Source organism: Rhamphochromis longiceps, linkage group LG18 (genome assembly GCF_057381845.1).
Source record: "Rhamphochromis longiceps isolate RC_006_pf linkage group LG18, R_longiceps_female_GT1.1, whole genome shotgun sequence".
In the NCBI taxonomy this organism is placed as follows: Eukaryota; Metazoa; Chordata; class Actinopteri; order Cichliformes; family Cichlidae; genus Rhamphochromis; species Rhamphochromis longiceps.
Genome location: NC_140574.1, coordinates 12,823,243 through 12,842,609, shown reverse-complemented (window position 1 = coordinate 12,842,609; position 19,367 = coordinate 12,823,243). Strand labels below are relative to the sequence as shown.

At 39.0% G+C, this 19,367-nt stretch overlaps 1 protein-coding gene across 2 annotated transcripts; it reads right to left on the bottom strand.

Moving 5' to 3' along the window:
- Positions 1 to 5,830: 5,830 nt before the first annotated feature.
- Positions 5,831 to 18,912, bottom strand: loxl5b (lysyl oxidase-like 5b). Of its 2 annotated transcripts, XR_014908550.1 has the most exons (8): positions 17,800 to 18,912; positions 16,735 to 16,843; positions 16,168 to 16,305; positions 15,811 to 15,967; positions 13,048 to 13,143; positions 12,825 to 12,940; positions 10,777 to 11,987; positions 5,831 to 6,045 (listed from the first exon to the last, which is right to left on the bottom strand). XR_014908550.1 is itself a non-coding variant. In XM_085389811.1 (7 exons), the coding sequence occupies exons 1-7, from the start codon at positions 18,722 to 18,724 to the stop codon at positions 11,981 to 11,983; spliced, it is 1,548 nt and encodes a 515-aa protein (XP_085245937.1). In that variant the 5' UTR covers positions 18,725 to 18,912; the 3' UTR covers positions 8,082 to 11,980. The 2 variants fall into 2 exon arrangements, 1 of the variants encoding a protein (XP_085245937.1); XM_085389811.1 differs by lacking the exon at positions 5,831 to 6,045 and having other exon boundaries at positions 8,082 to 11,987.
- Between the last annotated feature and the right edge of the window lie 455 nt (positions 18,913 to 19,367).

The following is a 19,367-nucleotide window of genomic DNA, read 5'->3' as shown; positions in this document are numbered from 1 at the left end:
AGCTGAACCAATGACTGTAGAAAACATTTACTTACATACATGTTTCCAAAAGGCATTTTTTATTCAACAGACCCCCATTTTGGATGTGTGAATCAGAGATGGGCAGTAACGAGTTACTGTCATCCGATTACTTTTTTCGAGTAACGAGTAAAGGGAGTACATTACTATTGCAAAAAAGGCAATTAGATTACTGTTACTTTCCCGTAAGCACACTGCGTTACTAAAACCCGGATTTTTTCTGCAAGTGTCTCATGACAATGACATAAGCGAGTGCAACGTTTGTGGCAACAGCTGTGTGCAGATCAAAAATGGATAATATATCGAGTGCAGCGTTTAAAGTGTGGAAGTACTGACCTTACTTTGAGTTTGATTCTGTAAAAAGTGACAAAAACATTAGCGTCCACTGCTCACTGAGTGGGAAGAAAACTTTTTACAGCGAAAAATCCCCTAAACGTCGAGCAAGCACCAAATACGCTGCTGCTGGAATGTGAAATTCACAGAGAAACTGCCGTATCCTTCCACTGACCGCTGCGGCACACCTGCACCAGGGCAAACCTCCGCCTGCCCCACCCCTGCTATACAGGTGAAAATAGAGCAACAGGACTGCTGGGTCTTTGATTTTATTTATTTTCTGCTGTGTTTTAAGTGCATCTATTTGAAAGAGTGAGTGTAAACACAAAGAAATATTTTATGTGCTGCAATGTGCAGAAAATGGGTTTAAATGTTAAACAAATTTCTTCCAGTCAGAGAATATTGCATATAATCTAATGTTTGCTTCATGCGTAGAGTTAAAAGATTAAAACTAATAAAACAAGTTTTAAAAAGAGACTTTTTCATTTGATTACATTTTATATGATGGATTATGCAGAAAAAGTAGAATTGGGCTGAAGCTAAAGCTATTCCGCTTTATGGTTGATCTGATATCCTCGTGTTGGTGTTGTTCCCAGATCATCATACTAAATGTTGTTCCAGGATCAACATTGCAAGTGACCAATCAGAATGTTGTGACCTCATACTTTTGCGACTTCGGGAAAAACCGGCGTAAAACAAAAAACTGTACTTAAGCTGCGTGAAACCGCCTCTGTCCGCCGATCAACGGACCCTGACCCTAACCCTAACCGTAACCCTTTAATAAACAGTAAGCAGAATTGATATTGTCCTTGCAACATTGGAATTTCATAAATGCACGAATGGCTTGGCGCGCAAAGAAATAACGTCACAACAATGTGATTGGTCACTTGCAATGTTGAACCTGGAACAACATTTTCATGATGGTCTGGGAACAACACCAACACGAGGATATCAGATCATCCTTGCTTTATCACCCATTTAGGGGATAAATCATGTCTTAAAAAGTAAACTAAGTAACTAAGTAACGAACTACTTTTGAAAATAAGTAATCAGTAAAGTAATGGGATTACTTTTTGGGGGAAGTAATCAGTAATTAGTTACTGATTACTTTTTTCAAGTAAGTTGACCAACACTGGTGACAATCGTGACGATAATTTATAATCAAGTGACACAGGCCAACAACCATCTGACAACCACCTGTTGCTAGGGACTGGTTGGCAAAAGCCTCTGAGTGATTGTTTCGGTTACTGGCAGATTGCCATGGTTGTCTGTAAAAATCCTGTTACGACCCAGACTCATGAAAGCCATGACCTGCTGTTGATTGCCTGGCATGGGAGGATTGTCAGCTAATGCAGGTAAGTGTCTTACAGCCTATAAAGCGGGCCCAGATGAAATGTTCAGTTCCTCTCTTGTACTCATCCTGACATCAACCCATTAGTGATCTTTGTGCCTTAGATTGTGTTTTCTAAATTATTTTATATTTAAGTAACCAATTTGTGTGGACTCTTTCCTTGTTACATAATTTGAGCCAGTTCGTGATAATTCTTGCTAACTACCAACACCCTTTGAAACATGTTCACTGCAGTGCTGAGGAACAACTTTAACTTTTATTTTCTTTGGTTTGCGTCACACTTTTTCAAGTAGTGTTACCACTCAGCTCGTTTTTAGTGAGCATTTGCAGACAAACTGCAGGCAAATACAGCAACATGTTAAAAAGTGTGCAGCTAGTCTGCATTTCTAATTTCCATCGCACTTCTTCAAATGTACACAGTACAGGAAGTTAGCGAATATTTACAGAGAAACATGAAGAACTCTAAGCTTTTTGGTGTAGCACCTTCTTCACAAATAACCACTGTTGCTGAGTACACGTTTCTCAAGCAACCAGTGGTTGGACAGCTCTGAGCAATGTGTGCATGATGTTGTGTTAAAAACCTGGTGGCTAGCTACAGAGCTACGGTTAGGCTAATATAAAAAATGAGCACAGTGAAGATCTAGTATGAGGGTTAAATTGTTCGTAACCAAAGTTTATGTTCAGTGCCTGAACTGCCTGAGACAAACATCATGTGGAAGGAAGAAGATGCTGAAAAGAGACCAAACTTCAGACAGGAGAGCGTCTGAGATGATCCATGCTCAGGTCTAGGTTAGTTATTAATATGTTGCTGCATGGTTTGGATTACTTGCTATGAAAAAAATCCGATCCTAATCCTATTGCCAAGTGATTCTTTCCTGAAGAGTTTAAATATATTTGGTGTGAGCCCATGGGCTGTAGTGTACACTGGGAGTTTTGAAAAACTTAGCTCGAAGATATTCTGCACATGAATTGAGAAACCAAAAATGGCTGCTGATTATTTCTGGGGGGGGGGGGGGCTATTTATCTTAAATAGCACATGACAGACTTTAAAAAGACACAGCTTCAATCAAAGCAGCAAATGCCTGGTACTGGAAACAGGGTTTTTTTACACCATCGCTTCCATGCGAAAATTCAGAGACGGCATAAATATGTTTGTAGCTACTGTGAGATCACCCAATGGTTTTGGATTTCTGCATTTTGAAGCTTAGCTTTAGCTTCAAAATGCAGCTTAGAGAAAATGTAAATCATATCAAGGAGTCGAAGTGCATTAAAGGCTAAAAGGTTCTGTATCTAAATGATTTTCTCTGGAGCATGGAGCTGAACTGCCATGTCTCAAAAAAAGGTTGGGACATTTTATTACCACCAGTGTATCCAAAAAAGTGGCCAAAGTTATACTTAATAAAATGGCCAAAGTGCACTTCACAGAGTGGCCACAGGAGTACCTAATAAGTCAATCAACGTGAAAGCATGTTGGTAATCTGGTCACAGTTTGTTTCTCAGTGATGGCTGTGTTTACTTCTCTCCATCAAATAGAGTGGGACACAGAAATGCACAGAAAATCCTGCTGAAGGATCCTAGAATAGCTCCTTGCTAGACAAAGACAGCAGCTCTTAGTGAAAACATTTTTTGCCATTATGAGCACAAGGATGTGTTACTGAGGTAGTCCATACACTTTCTTTTTTAGTGTTAATAACACTAAAAATGGCACAGAAATTGCTGTTTTAAAAGTGCCTCCACTTCTGTTTTTTCTAAAGAGAGAGGAAACAAGTTAACTTTGGAGTGAATTTGAGTGAATATGGAGGAAACATTATAAGTCAGTCTATCTTTTAAAGGACATTTTGTGAAAGACCACAAAGAGAGCACCAAAATGTCTACTATTTGAAGGGCAAATGTGTAGGTGGATTAAAAATGTAGGAGTAAAAAGAGCTGAAGTAGAAAAAGGTTGTAAAATGAAAGAGCTGAAAATGTTCATTGGGCAATATCATTGCTGATGTCACCCACTCTAACTGGAAATACATTAAAAACTCATACTGAAATTGACATGAAACTTAAGCTATCATCATTTAAAACCCCCCAAAGATTTGAACTTAATACAGCTTTAAGAGTTCAAGGTATTGAGGCCATATGAATGGTGTCTTTAGCTCAAAACAGGACGAACTACTTAACTACTAAAGTCAGCTGGGTTTGAAGAAGATTTAAGGTTTGTTCAATTATTTCCATTATTTAAAAAATGCTTTAAACCCAAAATAATTAAAAAGTTGCAGAAAAAGAAAAGCAATAGCACAATTCTCTCCCTAAAATTGTCTGTCCTTACATGGGGGACATCACATTTAAACTTTTCTGTGCCTTATACTTCTGCTCTATGAGATGCTTCATACTTTGTTAAACAATAGCTCGGGTCTCTTGAGGTTAAGAGATTAACCTTAATTAACCTTAATTTTAAAATGTAATCTAACATTGTAAAGGCTGATCCATGAAATAATTCAGCGTTTTTGAACACTGAGTTTTTACTGAACCTTATGTCAAATAAAAAAAGAAGAAATTAAATATTCACAAGTTATGATTTGCATCATATTTGTTATGTCCAGATATTTTCATTGATTGCTTAAAAATAATTTGTGCAATTTATTTCGTTTTTTGGGGAGAAAAAGTACACTGAAGGCTCAAAAACTCATGTATCAAACATGATACACGTGGCGTTGCAGGGTTAACAGGAAAAAGCAGCACCTCCTTCCTGTTCAGAAACATGAAGACATTTGTTTTTCTTTAGAAAAGTTATTAGTTTCTATCTCTTGACACATTCACGGTCCACTAACTGAGTCAGCACTTTGAACTGTAAGCCATTTATTCATCATTGCATGATTTAGTCCTCTAGATTCAATAATATGCTGAAGGAGTGAATACTAACTCTTTCCAGACTGTAACTGTCGGAATATTTTCTTAATGAAGATACAGGATCACCCTGCTTTCTCAAAGGGCTGGGCAAGAAAGTAAAAGCTTATTTTGTTTTCAGCTGTTATTCTTGACTGAAATATAACTTGTAAGCCAAATATGTTAGGACAAGGAAACTACCATCAATCCTCTGGGCACTCATTTTAGTCTGTAAGGCTGGATGTTAGTTAATGTCTGCAGAACCTGAAGCCCAGTGGACTTTGACAAAGGCCACGTCTCAGCCTGCTGTCCAAGTCTTGGCCTTTCTGCACATCCTGTCTATGAATCTTGTCAGACCAAAAGTGCACTGGCTGAGCTGTTGGCTGTGCCGCTGTTGTAAATACTGGAGTGAGTTTGGAATGTCAGACACAGATTCAAACCAAGAACAACACCGTCTGCAAGTATTGCCACCTCCAGTTTGTCTAGTCCTACCAAAAATAATACATGAGTAGGATGCAGTTAATGCCAGAGGTGCTCAGTGCTTGGCTGATGGAGTATTGTTTCCTGGTCTGTTTAGGTTCTGGATGGAAAAATACAGCATGATGAACAACTGCAGTGTTTATCTCAGAGGCAGCTACAACAGCTAGGTGCTAATGGGTCTAACCAGCCCCCCAAAACACAGAGCCAAAGGGGGAAAGAGCAGAGCAGGGCTCAAATAAAGACAAGAAATGCAAGAAAACAAGAAATATAGTGAGATGAAAATGCACACAGATCAGATTTGGGCTAACAAGATACATTATCAGTGTATCAGAGTTTTTTTTAATTCAATTTAATTCAGAATCAGAATCAGAATCAATCAAGCTTTATTTGTCACAAGCAGGTTGCCCTGCAGTGAAAATGGGACCCCCCCCGACCTTACACACATAACACAGACATCACATGGGGTTAATTCATTTTTCATTTTTATTTATTTATTTATTTTTTAAAATGAGACGAGGCTAAATAATTTACATTCACAACATAATGGCAAATATTAGCATTAAACATAGTATTTTATTTTAATTTTGCCTTCTTGTCAATATATATATCAGTGTATGCACATTCAAAAAGCACTTTTTAGGCACTGCTAAAAATCATCATCTTAAATTCTTTCTATAGCTTGATGACCATAATCACAAGTTCAGCAGTTACAGCAAAGGTCAGTAAAAGTATACAAATGACAAATGTAAGTCTGATGAATTAAAAATTAAGGTCTTTATAATCTTTTTACTGCTGTACAGCTACTCCTTTTCCAGTGATTGTGCTTTTTTGGGTGGCGTGTATCACGTTAGGACATTAGGAATTACTCGGGCTGTGCATGTCTGTCTTCCATTGGACACAAAATCTCCTGCAAAAATGAAGAGTGAGTTTCTGATGATTCTGCTTTGTGTGGTAGCTCTTGGTATGTTTCCCAGAAAGTTGAAATGGCAGACCTAGCAAAAAAAAGAAAAGAAAAAAAAAGAAGCTTTAAAAAGTATTTGAACTAGGCCAAGAAGGAGACAAAGGGAAAAAAAGATAAACCTGAAAGTTGGTGGCTCACTGTTGCCACCTCCTACTGATGAAATCATAGGAAAGATTTGAAAACATTTATGGAAATAAATTTTTGCAAAGCTTTAATTCTGATGTCTACAAAGTCTGCAGGTGTCATACGTTGTTAGGTAATGTTGAAAACACTGACTGTATATGAAAGATGGATATAGTTTCTGGATCTGAAAAGTTTTTAATGACCAGCAGGGGGCGACTTCTCTGGTTGTATGGAAGTCTTTGGAATAAAAACCTTTCAAATCATTTATGACCTTACTAATACTTTCCTGGCAGCTTTATGATCTTAGTCACTAATTTCAATCTCACTGATTGGTTTATTGACTGACAGCATGATGTTAGTTTTCTAAATTATGGCCTATATCGAAGTCCAAAGGGAGAAAAATGCAGGGTTTGGTTTAGCATGGGTCTACCTTGAATCAAAGCTGCACTGCAACCATCATGTTCAGTTTCAAAACTCCAAGACCCCGATGGACTCAGCTTGAGGCTTTTTATTAGAGCACCTAAGCAAGGACTGGGTGAAGTCTGTGGCTACATCCATCTTTTATATACAGTCCATTGTTCAAACAGGGTTACTTATGAATGATACGTTGTCATTATACGTGAGCTTATATACGTTAATTTCCATCGTATACCCTTTCTTGTTTCTCATACTAGAAACCAGAACTAAAAAAACATTTTCAGAGTTTAGCAGAGCAGCATGAAAGCAGGGTGTTTTTTTCCGTCAGAAGCCAAACATACCAGGAATTCATTTTCTAAAAATCCCTCTCAGCTCAAAATCAAAACACTGTTTTGTCATTTCATTCATCATTGGGAGATTCCTTTTGGTAAATGAATTTGCACTAAACAGATTGCTTCAGAGAAAAATTAATACAAGTGTTTGAAGTAAGAGATGAAGAGCTTATAGACGGTGCAGTGGATCAACAATCAGAGAACAGCAAATCCTTTGAGCCATCCCACCAAATACCACCCAAGTCAAAGTACCACCCAGCTTGAAAGAGAAACAGAATTCATCATCAGTTTGACTCCGCTGTGTTTTGTCTCCGAGCTCTGTGTAGTTTTCATTGGCCAAATTTACTACAGTGTGTCTGCTGGTTGTGTAACCGTCCCACTCCCAAGGAAGTAAGAGGAAGTAGCCCAGTGCGTCTACCCTGCACACCCTTGCTGGTCTTCAGCTGACCTCAGCTCTGTTCTCGATCTCGGCAGGATGACAGAGCCGCTGAGGAATTTCTCTGCCCTGTGCCTAAACCAACCTGCCAGGATGCTCTCTTTAGGCTCAGCACGTTCCTCAGTTACGTCCCTGCCGACTCTCACATGGCCCCGCTTTGTTGAAATATGACCTTCAAATACCAAACCCTGCCCTTAGTAACGTCTCCAAACACTGTCCACCTACGTGCAGATGCATCCGGAAAATGTCTCTCCTTGCCACAGCAGGCTGCAGGCACATGGCAGACCGGTCCCTTCCACACCTAACCTACCTGTACGCTTGATTATATTTGCTGAGCCTGAATGAAAAGTAGTGCCAAACTCCTTTTTTTTCTTTTCTTTTTTTCCTTTGGCTTCGTCAGGCTTGTGTAAGCCTAACTCAAGACTCTGTCCAGATGTTGGTGTGAAGCTACACAGCTGAGCAAACAGCCACTGTCTTCTCTGCAGCATGACATGATTAAAATGACATGCTGGGCCAAAAAGACCAGCTGAAATCTGACAGAGTTAAAGGTTAACATCTTAACTTCAGAGATGGTAAAGTTAGCCTGACCTACAAATGGGCAAAACTCAAATGTTAACTTCAGTGGTGAAATATGAAGATAAATACATACATTTGTTTACTTTAATGATAGTGTAGACTTTAACCTCATAAATCTTCCATGCTGATTATACGTCAGTTAATGTATAATAGTGTCACATATTAAACAGTGTAGACAGTTTTTTGATATCACAGGTTAACCTTTTATCATAAACCCTTAAAACAAAAATGACCCTTTCAAACATTAGTGTATTCATTAGTCAATTTTAAATATAATAAAATACTACTAGTGAAATAATTTAGTAATAATAGTAGAAAATGTGTTCAAAGGCAGAGATACTTTCATCTTGTTTGTGGATTTTTGCTTTTCCCCACCTCAGATTTCACAGTGATTTTGACATTATGTTTTTAGCAAAATACCTTGTGAAATATTAAGAAGATGAAATCTGGGTTAAGATGATTCTAATGTGTTTTTTATCCAACACCTCTAGCAACTCAGTTTCATGTCAGTTATCAGTTCAAGTGTTATCATCTATCATCCTTGACATTTCCAGTTGTAGCACAAGTTAGATGGCCTTTTTGTTATAAAAATACAGACATTACTTTAAAAAATACAATTTAAAATACATTCACTTTTAATGCAGTGCTATCACCAACACTAAAATTATGCTGTGGTAAAGAATATGCCTGAATAAATGAACAATGTAAATCAGATTGTGAGACTTTGAACCCCTGCACTTAATACAACCATGGCCACGGACACTTAGTCTTCATTTATTTTTGTCTGTGAGCATGCTGAGACTTTTAAATCTCTGCTGCAGATATCCTCTGCTGAAATAGTCACAGTCTGTAAATATTGTCTCCAAAATGCCTGGACAGACTGAAATGGAGTCGACTTAATAGGAGCAGGGGGGATTTTTTCCAGACAGTTTCAATAACATAGACAATCTATTCTGGCAGGGAAGCACCTTGGCAACTTCCAAACCATTTCAATTGTGTCTAATCTCCCCGGTTCGCTTCTTTTTTAAGCCGAGGCTGAGCTCTGTTCCGTTGCAAATACCCAACATCTGTGCATTTAACGGCGCATACATTGTCTGGGGCCTGTTTTCCAGTGCATCACTCAAAACCACTTCATAATGTACAAAACCTGCACGAGTAAGTAAAAACATCTTTGAATCAGACAAACCATCATCCACTCAAAGCGAACGTGATTGGAGCAGGTTTGCTTTTTTTTTTCTTCCGTCACTCATTGCTGTTTGAAACCGTCTACTGCTTGCTGCAAAAACACGGTTGCCTTTAGAAAAAAATTTTTTTTTCAGCAACACGCTGGACATCCTCCCTGGCGTGATGTGTCAATCCTCCCACTCAGACAAAATATCCCAGAGCTATTAAAAACACCTCATCCCGGACAAGCCCCCGCGCATGTGAGTCAAACCAAAATGTGGTGAATTCTGAGCCAAGAAGGATTTTACAACCCTTTTTTAAAATATGCATCGAAGAAGAGAATTGGAAAAGGCCTCCATTCATCATGCTCTGACTGTGTTTTAGTAGATATGGCAAGGATGCAGAAGATCTTGTGTCTTCACAGAGCGTCTGCCTGCAGGCCTGTTTGTCTCTGAGGCCGCACACTGAGGATAGAAACTGCTTTAATCCTGCAGTGTGCTTATGAGTTATCTCAGATCTTACATCACAGCTGTTGTCCAACTGTGATGTAAGATCTGAAACTGTCAAAAGTATAATTTATACTACTTTTCATATAGTAAATCAACAGACAATCTTGAAAAAAATCCAAACATATTTTGGCATTTTCTAACATGAAACTTTGATTTGTAATGTAATGCATCAACACATCAGACTATATTTTCAACACTGTTTTATCATGTGAACATTTCCATTCACTCAGTTATACACTAACACACACTTGTAGAAACATACTCATAACATACATCCTTGACAATTTAACATAAAACGAGTATTTGCAGTTTTCTAATATGTCCAAGTTAAAGGATGAGCTGGATGTGGTTGTTTGTTTCCTGTTGTCAACAGATCCCCTGAAAAGATTAAAATGAAGGATTTCTACTAGGCCTTGTCTGTGTTTATTCAAAACCTGATGCATGTTATTCATCTGCTCCCAAGAGCTCCACTGAAAAATATTCTGAGTCACACTCTTTAACCGGCTGACTTATTTCTTCTTTTATCATCAACATGGATGCTGTGGTTTATTTTTACTGGAGTCTTCATTCACTATCCGGCTGCCATAAATACTGCTGTTTGAGTAGTGTTCGCTTACTTAGTGTGCTGCAGTTTTAGAAAATTATGTTTTTTTTAAAGCCACATATATTATACATATGCAGTGTGATCCTATAGAAGGCCAGGATCACACTACACAATAGTCACCCAGTAAGAGCTCAGTCCTGGGACTAAAAATGGGCTGCTTTGACCCATGGGGTGTTTTGTAGTGACCTATTGGAGAATACAACTTCTCTTTGTCTTTGTAAAACCTTCCACCATGTGTTGTGGATCTTCTTCTCAGTTTTGGTTTAGATGTTTTTCCATGAGAATTGTTGACAGTAGCGACGATCTAGAATATCTTTTATGTAAAAACCTCTTAACATCCACCAGATTGGATGGTGATCTGTTTGGGGTTATGTTTAGGATGTCTCTGAGCCACAGGCTAATAAGCAGGTTTCAGATTCTATCAGTAACCTTTAAGATGTGGTTTCATACATGTGTTCGGACCTTCTATTATAACTAATGTAGCTCCTGTATTATAAGAGGAGCTAACCTTTTTCTTATTTTTTCTTATATACAAGGTATGGTCAAAAAGCTCCAGGAACACTATCATAAAATAACAAAACAAACAAACACAAAAACATACCTGATTTAATTTCAAATTGAAGACCGACTTCCTTGGTGGTACTTGCTGGTAATTAGAATTGGACCTCCAGCTATGACCCAGCAGTTTTCAGTTGAAGCGTCCTAAGTTTCCAAGCCCGATGGCGACACTTCAGGTCAGGAGTGTGACGAGGAGTTTTTGGAGGGGGTTTGGAGGGTGTTCCATGAATTCACCCGTCATGACCAGACTATCAACATGGAGTTCTACAGTAACATCCTAAGTTGTCTACAGGACAACGACAGACGTTATAAAACATCACTACTTTGCCTGTTGGCTCTGAAGCGTCAACCTTAGTGTTTTGGTTGCCATGGTTTTTCAAGCCTGATTTGTAGAGCATTTGATGATATCTGATGTACAGTTTTACAGTGATTGATATTCATATGATCAAAGTTTCAAATAATAATGTCACTGTATGTGGAAGTACTGTACTCTGTACTCCCTGTGATCCACAAGATCAGGCATCAGACTGCTCTAAATGCGTGGTCAGCTTTTTTCCCCTAATATGGTCACGCCTAATATATCAGGCTCTGGGTGTGAGCAGACCAACCCGATCCAACGTGATGTTTAAGGAAGGGCAGCCAATCACTGCTGAAATCCAGGGGACCTTGTTTTGAACTGGTAATCACACAAAACTCCTCTAGTAGAGAGGAAGAACAAATTATGGAGCTGACAATGAGCAACATTAAACCTTATCCCTAAAAGAGTTTCCCCAAAAGAGTGGATGTTATAAGGTTAAATAAAACTCTAGATGTTAATAATGTGCACATAATAGTAACAAAAATCAGAAAAAAACATTAACAACGACATCAAATGACAAACAATACACACATTTCAAGCGAGTAAGTAGCACTTAAAGGAAGAAACGTGTCTACGAACAGTACTTGTATTTGTTAAGAAAAACAAACCAAAACATAATTTGTAACCAATCGTAGCACATTTCTAGAAATACACAATCAAGTAATTCTGATGACATCACTAGTTCCATATACAAAGTTTGTGTAAACTAATTTTGCATTTATTCTGAATAAATGCAACCCCAAGACTTCATAGCAGGAATGCAGCTCACCATTACAATACAACATTTTACCAACTGCATAAACCTTTTTTCACTGATGTCGTTGAGCCTGTGCAGTACAGACGGGGTCTTACTGCCAAACTTCTGCATGTTTCCAGAAAAATTAATATTTCAACCCCTGAAAACAGATAAAGAGAAAATCATTAAGCATTAGGAATTAGAATAAAATATATTTGATACAGCTTTGATGCAACAACCTGATAGTTTTCACTAAAACATTTCTGGGAAATGTCCCAGATTTTTGGAACCACTAATTTAAACTAATTTGGATAACATATATAAAGAGACATCTCGTGTTGACTAAATCTGAAATATTTACCAAATGAATCATTCATTCCAGTTCAATAAAGGGAATGTGGTGTTTAAAATGTCCAGAGTACAAAAACACAGCCTACAGTCACATGAAAAGGAAAGTGTTTGCAGTACGAGTGCAGTCCTGTGAAAACCTAAGATACAAACCTAAGATGTGCTTTCATCTTTTTTTCTTTTTGGTTTCTTCTTCTTCTTCTTTGTTTAAGAAAGAAGAGACTTTCTCCTGTTAGCCCTTCCAAATAAACCATGTTCAATCTTTTTTCAAAGTGGTGTTGTGAACTTTAATCTTTTAAATGCTGTGTGGCCTGTAGAGTCGGAGATGCAGCCGTCTGTTTTTTTGCTGTTTCTCTGAGAATTGCAGTCTGACCTTGAATTTGCTGAGATGTCAACTCCTAGGAAGATTGTGGCACTGGGTTAACACAGACCAACAAACTGACAAAGCTTCTGCTTGCTCACACTTGCTGTTGATCAGTTAATCAAATCTATTCGATTAGCAGCACTTTAGCTGCTACTTACCTTCCTAATTCTTATGAAAACAGGGTGGACTTGGTTTTTCACAGGACTGCACTGAGCCCTCTAAAAAGCATTGTTTTTCACTCGAATCTATGCTACGATCATGCTCAGAGAAACCCTCTTATAATACCTCGTTATTCGACAGTTGCGTGTCTGAACATAAACGCCTGTGTAAGTAATATCACATCTCACTACGTTGTTGTTGAAGTCTGACTCCAGGATGTGGAAATTGGGATTGACTGTAACCTGACAAAAAAAATACATAAATCATGAATAAATTCTGTAGCAGGAGGTTATAAACATTTATTTCTGTGTTGTGAAATACACATACAGAGAACGAACATGTGACACACCTTCAAGATGTAGTTTCCTGGAGGCACATCAGTGATGTCAATCCACTGACAGTCGATGTTGGCAGCGTAGATGTCATGGCAACCTGGGCTCAGACCCTACAAAACACAGTCACCTCAGTGAGGTTTTATAACTTGAACAGGTGCACGCATATCTGTCATAAGAAAGCATTAACCTTAAACATTATATAGAGTCAGAATCACAGAGCTCACACAAAAGATACGATAAATATTCCTGTGGCAACAGGATGTTTAGTTTTATTGGAATAAATGTTCTAGTTAGAAAAACATTTCTCTGAAGTGGATTTGGAGGATTTGCAAAAGACAAAAAACACAAAAGCATCTTTATTTCTAATGTGATAAACTAAACAGAAGGATCAGAAGTCTGCTGAATAGCTTATGAACTTTTTTCCATTGTTACATATTTTTCTTTTTTTCTGTGTGTGTTATTTTATTACTCAGCCTCTCATTTCAAATACCTCCTCCCGTTTCTCCTGTTTGATTGCGTGCTCCGCCCTAATGCGTCCCACTGCCTCTAACTGTCTTCCCTGTGTATTTAAGCTGCATGTCTTCCCTTTTTTCCCTTCCAGACTGTCTTAGTGTGCAATTTGCTTTCCAACATGCTCTTAATGAGCGCTGCCTTGTGTTTTCTACCCAGTTCTGTTTCCTGGTATCTGGTTTAGTCTACTCCTCGTGCTTTTGTCTGTCTGGATTCATCACCTGCACATCAGACTCACTTTTACTTCAATAAAGACTCGTATTTTCTCCTAAAGCTCTTCATAAAAGTATCTGGGCCTTCAGAATAATGCAAATGAACACTTGCAGTTGTTTTCTTATTGAACTACTTTAAAAAGTCCTACCCATTCTTACTTTTCTTGTTTAGCTCTTATTTGCTATTTAAAGTGGGTCTCCAGTGATTTTACAGCTCAAGTATATTTACTCATCATGGTGAGTGGCTGTGAACACAGCTGTTTAATGTCGTCTGTGGCTGTGAAGGAGCTTTGTGAAATAAATGGCGAGAAGCCTGCGAGCCAGTTCAGTCAACTCAAGCAGCATTGCTTCAGACACACGTGACATGTCTCACTTTCCTCACATCACCCTCCCAATTTGGTGGTTTGTTTAAGCTTCATAATTTGCAATCTCTGTCCTGCACTGCTGCTCCTTCCACTTCCTTAAAATCTGCCTGTGCATATTTAAGTATCAGTAGTGCCCCGGAAGTGTGTAAGTGCTGTGCACAGCTTTACAGATCCACATTGTCAGGGGGCAGGGTCAAAACTCTGTAGAGGAACCGGTGAGCTACTTTACATGTTTTTGCTGTTGGGCCTGATGCAGTCATAGACGGGTATACTGTAGTTTTTTAATTTGTTTTTTATTTTTATTTCGATTTGATATGGGTTTTTTTTTCAGTTTCTTTACAGAGTGAGTTTTCATATTTCATTTTAGTTAGTAAAATTTTAGTTTTAGTTTAGTTTTTATTAATTTCAGTCATAGTTCTAGTTTTGTTTTTTAATTTTCATTGCATGGAGAGAGGCAATATTTAGGAAAATCAATGCAATACAAATACTGACTCATAGTCTTGTAGACATTCAGAGCTTCAGTAAATGCCCATCAATGCCTCTTCAGGCATTAATCAAAGTAACAGATACTAAAACTAATGATGTTTTCTCTACATTTACATATTTTATTGCAGTTAGTTTTCCAAGTTCGCAAAATCATTTCAGTCTGCTATTTTTTTTTCCAAAAGTCTAGTTTTTATCTATTATTTTATTTTATTTATTTATATTTATCCATGATGGGTTTTTTTCTTGTTTCTCCTTCAGTTTATTTAGCCAGTCAGCTTTCTACGGTTAGCGACATCATCTTCGGGCTGCAAGCCGTTGGTTTTCTGGAGGACTTCGCATAAATGTGTCTGTGTAGTCTCTGTGCTGGCTGAATTGTGTGAAGTTAGAGCTTTGGATGGATGTTTCACAGATACGTGAAGCCATAATTCCTGCATTACTCATCACTTTCAGGCTTTTACATGTAACAGATTTGCAGGGAGAGTATATTTTTCTGCTGCTGTAATAAATCATTTTACACCCGGCTTGTCTGATTGAGCTGATCTCACCATGAACTTGAAGACCTCAAATATACCAGAATCCTGGAGAGTCCAATGCAAAAAATACTGCTTGAGTTTGGCACAAAGGTGGTGATAGTTGATATATAGCAAGTCTCTACTGCTGTTTTAGTCTTTACTTTACAGGGTAGTTCAGAGAGCAGAGAGTGGGGGAACAACACCCAGGAAATAGCCTGAAGCAAATTAGACTTCAGCCTCCATGCTTCACCTGAGGTGCATAGGTCAGCGATAGCAGTAGCTTTACATTTAAATTTAAGTGCATGTAAAAGTATCTCCGTCACAAATCTCTTTTTACCAGATCGGGAATGATGCATCTCATCTCAACTTTAAACCTTCACTTCACAAAGATCTTAAGACTTTGCATGTCTACTGTTGACCTATCCCACAAAGTTATGGAGGGTTCTTCCTGTTAAAAAAGACTTTATCTCCACACTGCCCTCAAATGAAGTTGGGCTATGAAATCTTGCGAGAACTGTTGTAAATCCGCAAGCATTCCGACTCAGAAAACAAATAGGTGGATGAATGTTTTAAATAAAATTAAACCTAACTGAACTGAGCGTCTTCTTTCTTTATCTTTTTCCTCAGCTCTCGTGTAAAACAGATATCAATCCGTGCGGCGTTATATCACATAACATATGATGGTGTGCTACCTGCGTATGAGCTGTACAGGCGTAGCGTCGCCTGAATCCAGGATCACAGTTCGTGTCCTCCAGACAGAAACTGGCCTTGTGTCCCTCTGCCACTTTACGTCCTGTGATAACATCCAGCAGATCGTAGTTGCTGAAGGCGTCCATGCTGTGGTAGTGTCTGTGGGTGCAAAACAGATGGAAAAGAATCAATAGCGGATATTTTGTTATGGCTCAGGAATGTCTAAAAAACCCGCAATTTTATTGTCTTAAGTGAATTTTGAGGGTTTGGTGTTCTTCCTAGTTTGTCATATCTGAATGGCTAATCCCTTTTTAAAAAATTTTTTTTAAGAAAAAGGATTTAGGAGTCATCAAACTCACTGGTGACAGCTGTGCCAGTCCCACTGATATCTGGGCTTGAAAGGGAGGAAGTCAGCGGTGCCTTGGTTCTTCACTTTCTGTGGAAACCGCAGGAGGACTCTGAAGTTGATGTCTCGCACAGTGGGTCCATAAGCCGATCTTGGATGAATCACAGGAGAAAAAAGCGTAAGCTGCATTGGAAAAGTGCTACTGGCTGAGCTCCCAGGTCTAGTTTTCTTAAAAGTAACAGAGCGCAAAGGGTTTGTTCCATTGTGCTTAATGCTTTTGGGAAAACCAAACCAGAACATTTATGTCTTGGCAGGACATGATGTTGGACAGTCATGTTGGACAATCATTGCTACGTAATAAGATCAAATGCTTTTGTAACTCGCTTAACAAAACAGTTATCCCAGCATGCTTAACAGCTTACACTGGCATAATTGAATGCAACCCTAAAACAACTAAAAGTTGTTCTTAAGCACTGAGAAAAAACAAAACAAAGGACATAAGTATGCGTGTCTGCCTCAGTGTCTACGTGCTGCTCTGTTCATACTGAAGAAGTGAATCACTTCTGGCACCTCAGATTACCTGGCCAGACAGTTCTCCTCAGCTGCACAGCGAAGCGCGTACATCTGCATGCGCTGGACATAGGTACCTGCTTGGATGGCATATGGGTCTGGCACAAGGTCTGGCAGTCCTGTTGGGAGGAGATTAAATGGACAGTCCAAGTTTTTTTTTTTCCTCCTGACATCTTAATGTTCCCAACTTATTCAGGCTGAGAATAATCCACAGAAATAGACACCCTGGAAATGTAAGCTGCTTTGTGTTTGTTGGCATAATTTAACATGTTTCACATTCCTTACAGCTCCAAAAGCCAAATAAGACTTTTTTTTCTCTCGCTCCTTGGCTTTTTGTTTAAGGTGAGACATAAAGTTATGAAAATTGTCCTTAAATAATCAAACAAGCAGATGATTTTAAATATCGTTAGCTTCATAGCATAATTGCCTAAGTCATTTGACTAAGTTAATGACTTAGGCACTTATGCTATGAAGCTAACGATATAACAGTGTTTTTGTGTGTCCATAGAACCGTTACATGAATGTAAAGCCAGTAATATTCATGCCAAATAATGGATAACAAGCTGTTTTAAAGTAGTGGCCAAATTAACACTAAAACAGGTTTTGCTTGCTGGAATTATATTATTTTAAAATATTGATCACAGACACAGTTTCTTAATCCACTCTTAATTTTAATAATTTACATTGCAAATCTATCCATTTGGCTAACTATATGAAATATAAAATTTGAAGAACAGCTAACAAATATCAGGGATGTCAAACTCGTTTTACATCGTGGACGTTCATGTGAAGTGGGCCTGATCAGTGAAACGAAATGATTAAGGTGCAAAGGCTCTGTCTTGTTATCATAAATTTAGAATATAAAGTTTTCATTAATTCACAGAAAATGTACTTTTATGTAGTATGAATGGATCAATAGCAAAAACTGTAAAACTTAATAAATTACTTTTAAAAGTTCAAAATCTGAACTATCCTTTACACCGTCCCGTGGGCCAGACAGAGGCCTTATGTCTGACACCCCTGATCTACATAATCTGACTTCTCTAATATTATATAAATGGAACACTTGACCTACCGTTTTGGAAATATCCTGTGCCGTACCCTGTGCCAGGCGGACGGAGGGTGCGGGCCGCTGACCTCCCTCTGGTCGGATACATGTTGTAGAAAACAGAATTCCTGTGGTTTTTAAGCGGGTTTCGAGGGTCGTCATTGACCATGTCCTCTCCATTGCTGTTTTCCTCAGTAAGTGCAGGAAATACAGCCGGTGCCTCAGACTCATTTTCCAGACCTGACGGGTTTGCTGAGATGGAGCGATCAGTCTGAGCAGGTTGCCTGGAGACGGGCGTCACCTCCGGCCCCGCGCGTAACTGTTGGTTTTGCGCACCAGGTCCGGATTCACCTATTCTAGTATGTAGTGCGGTATTATCCACAGTGACAGAACCTCCATTACCGCCAGAAAAATCTGTTGAACTCCCCGGTGAAGAGGCGTTCGTGGTTCTGGTGAATTCACCATTAAAATGGCGTGCGCCTGGATGTCTTACAACTGCTGCTGTAGGGCGTTCAAGTCGCTGTCTGAACCCTGACGCATGACGATTCACGGGCGCATACGGTCTAACATCGTGTCCAGGTGTGAGAAGTCCCGACTGTGCACTGTTATCAGTCCTGAACTGTCTGGATTCATTTGGTCCGGTTCTCACAAGCGTCATTCTTCTGCGCGCTCCAGACATCTGGGTCCCGGTACCATCCCTCCGACTGCTCACGTAAACCCTCGACTGGCTGGTGGACCGATACGGAGCCTGGTACTCCAGCCCAGTGCTCATTAAACTGTAAACCTGCCCGTTGTTCTCCCATTGAATCCGGTGCCGCCAGGGGCCAACCGTGCGCTGCTGCCCAAAGCTGAGGGGGAGTAGTCCTTGGAAAATATATAAAAATAAAAGTGATCGTTTAGCCATGGCAATTAAACTTAATAAATTAAAGCCTACGTGTAAGTTAGCAAACATCACGTAAGTTTGCGGGCACAGACGTTGAAGCTTCGTGGAGAATGGATTAAAATCGGCAGTGCGCTTCCAGTTTCAGCTCTGACACAAAACAACATAGCACTTCTCAGGAGGACTGAGAGATGGAGAGGAGAGGAGGGCTGAATCCTTTTTCCCCGGCTCGTTTGTCGAATTCAGTCCAGTTACTTTCACTAAGTCAAGCTTCTAAAGAATTTAACCCATTCCTTGCTGTGGTTACGTGCGGTTAGACAAGTACGTTTGCTGAGTAAATTTCACGCAAGGGTGTAAACTTAACTCAGCCAAATGCATCACCTCGAGCTGGTAAAGCTCAGGGAACACTAAAGAACACAAAAGGATATGAGTTGTTGTGTTTAAGTAATATTTTTTGTTGAGCAGAACTTTTTTATTTCAATATCACTCCTTGTTATTTGACACGTTGATCACGGCTAAAATGCGAAAAAGCTAAAGATATCTTTATATGGAGTTAAAAAATCACGCACGACCAGTTTATCAAGCTAAAAACCCCACAAACGAACAAAAAAAACAACAACAAAACAACGATAACAGTTGACCGTTTCAAATGAAACATGAAGACATGCAACAATCTGGAAAAACTTTACATTGCGTAAATAGTCTTATTGACCAC

Bases quoted from the DNA above. Each gene is read 5' to 3' on its own strand.
- loxl5b (XM_085389811.1), bottom strand. From the start codon at position 18,724: ATGTTTGCTAACTTACACGTAGGCTTTAATTTATTAAGTTTAATTGCC. The intron at 16,306-16,734 runs GTAATCTGAGGT...GATTCATCCAAG, and splicing joins GAGGAGAACTGTCTGGCCAG to ATCGGCTTATGGACCCACTG. The intron at 15,968-16,167 runs GTGAGTTTGATG...TTGCACCCACAG, and splicing joins GACTGGCACAGCTGTCACCA to ACACTACCACAGCATGGACG.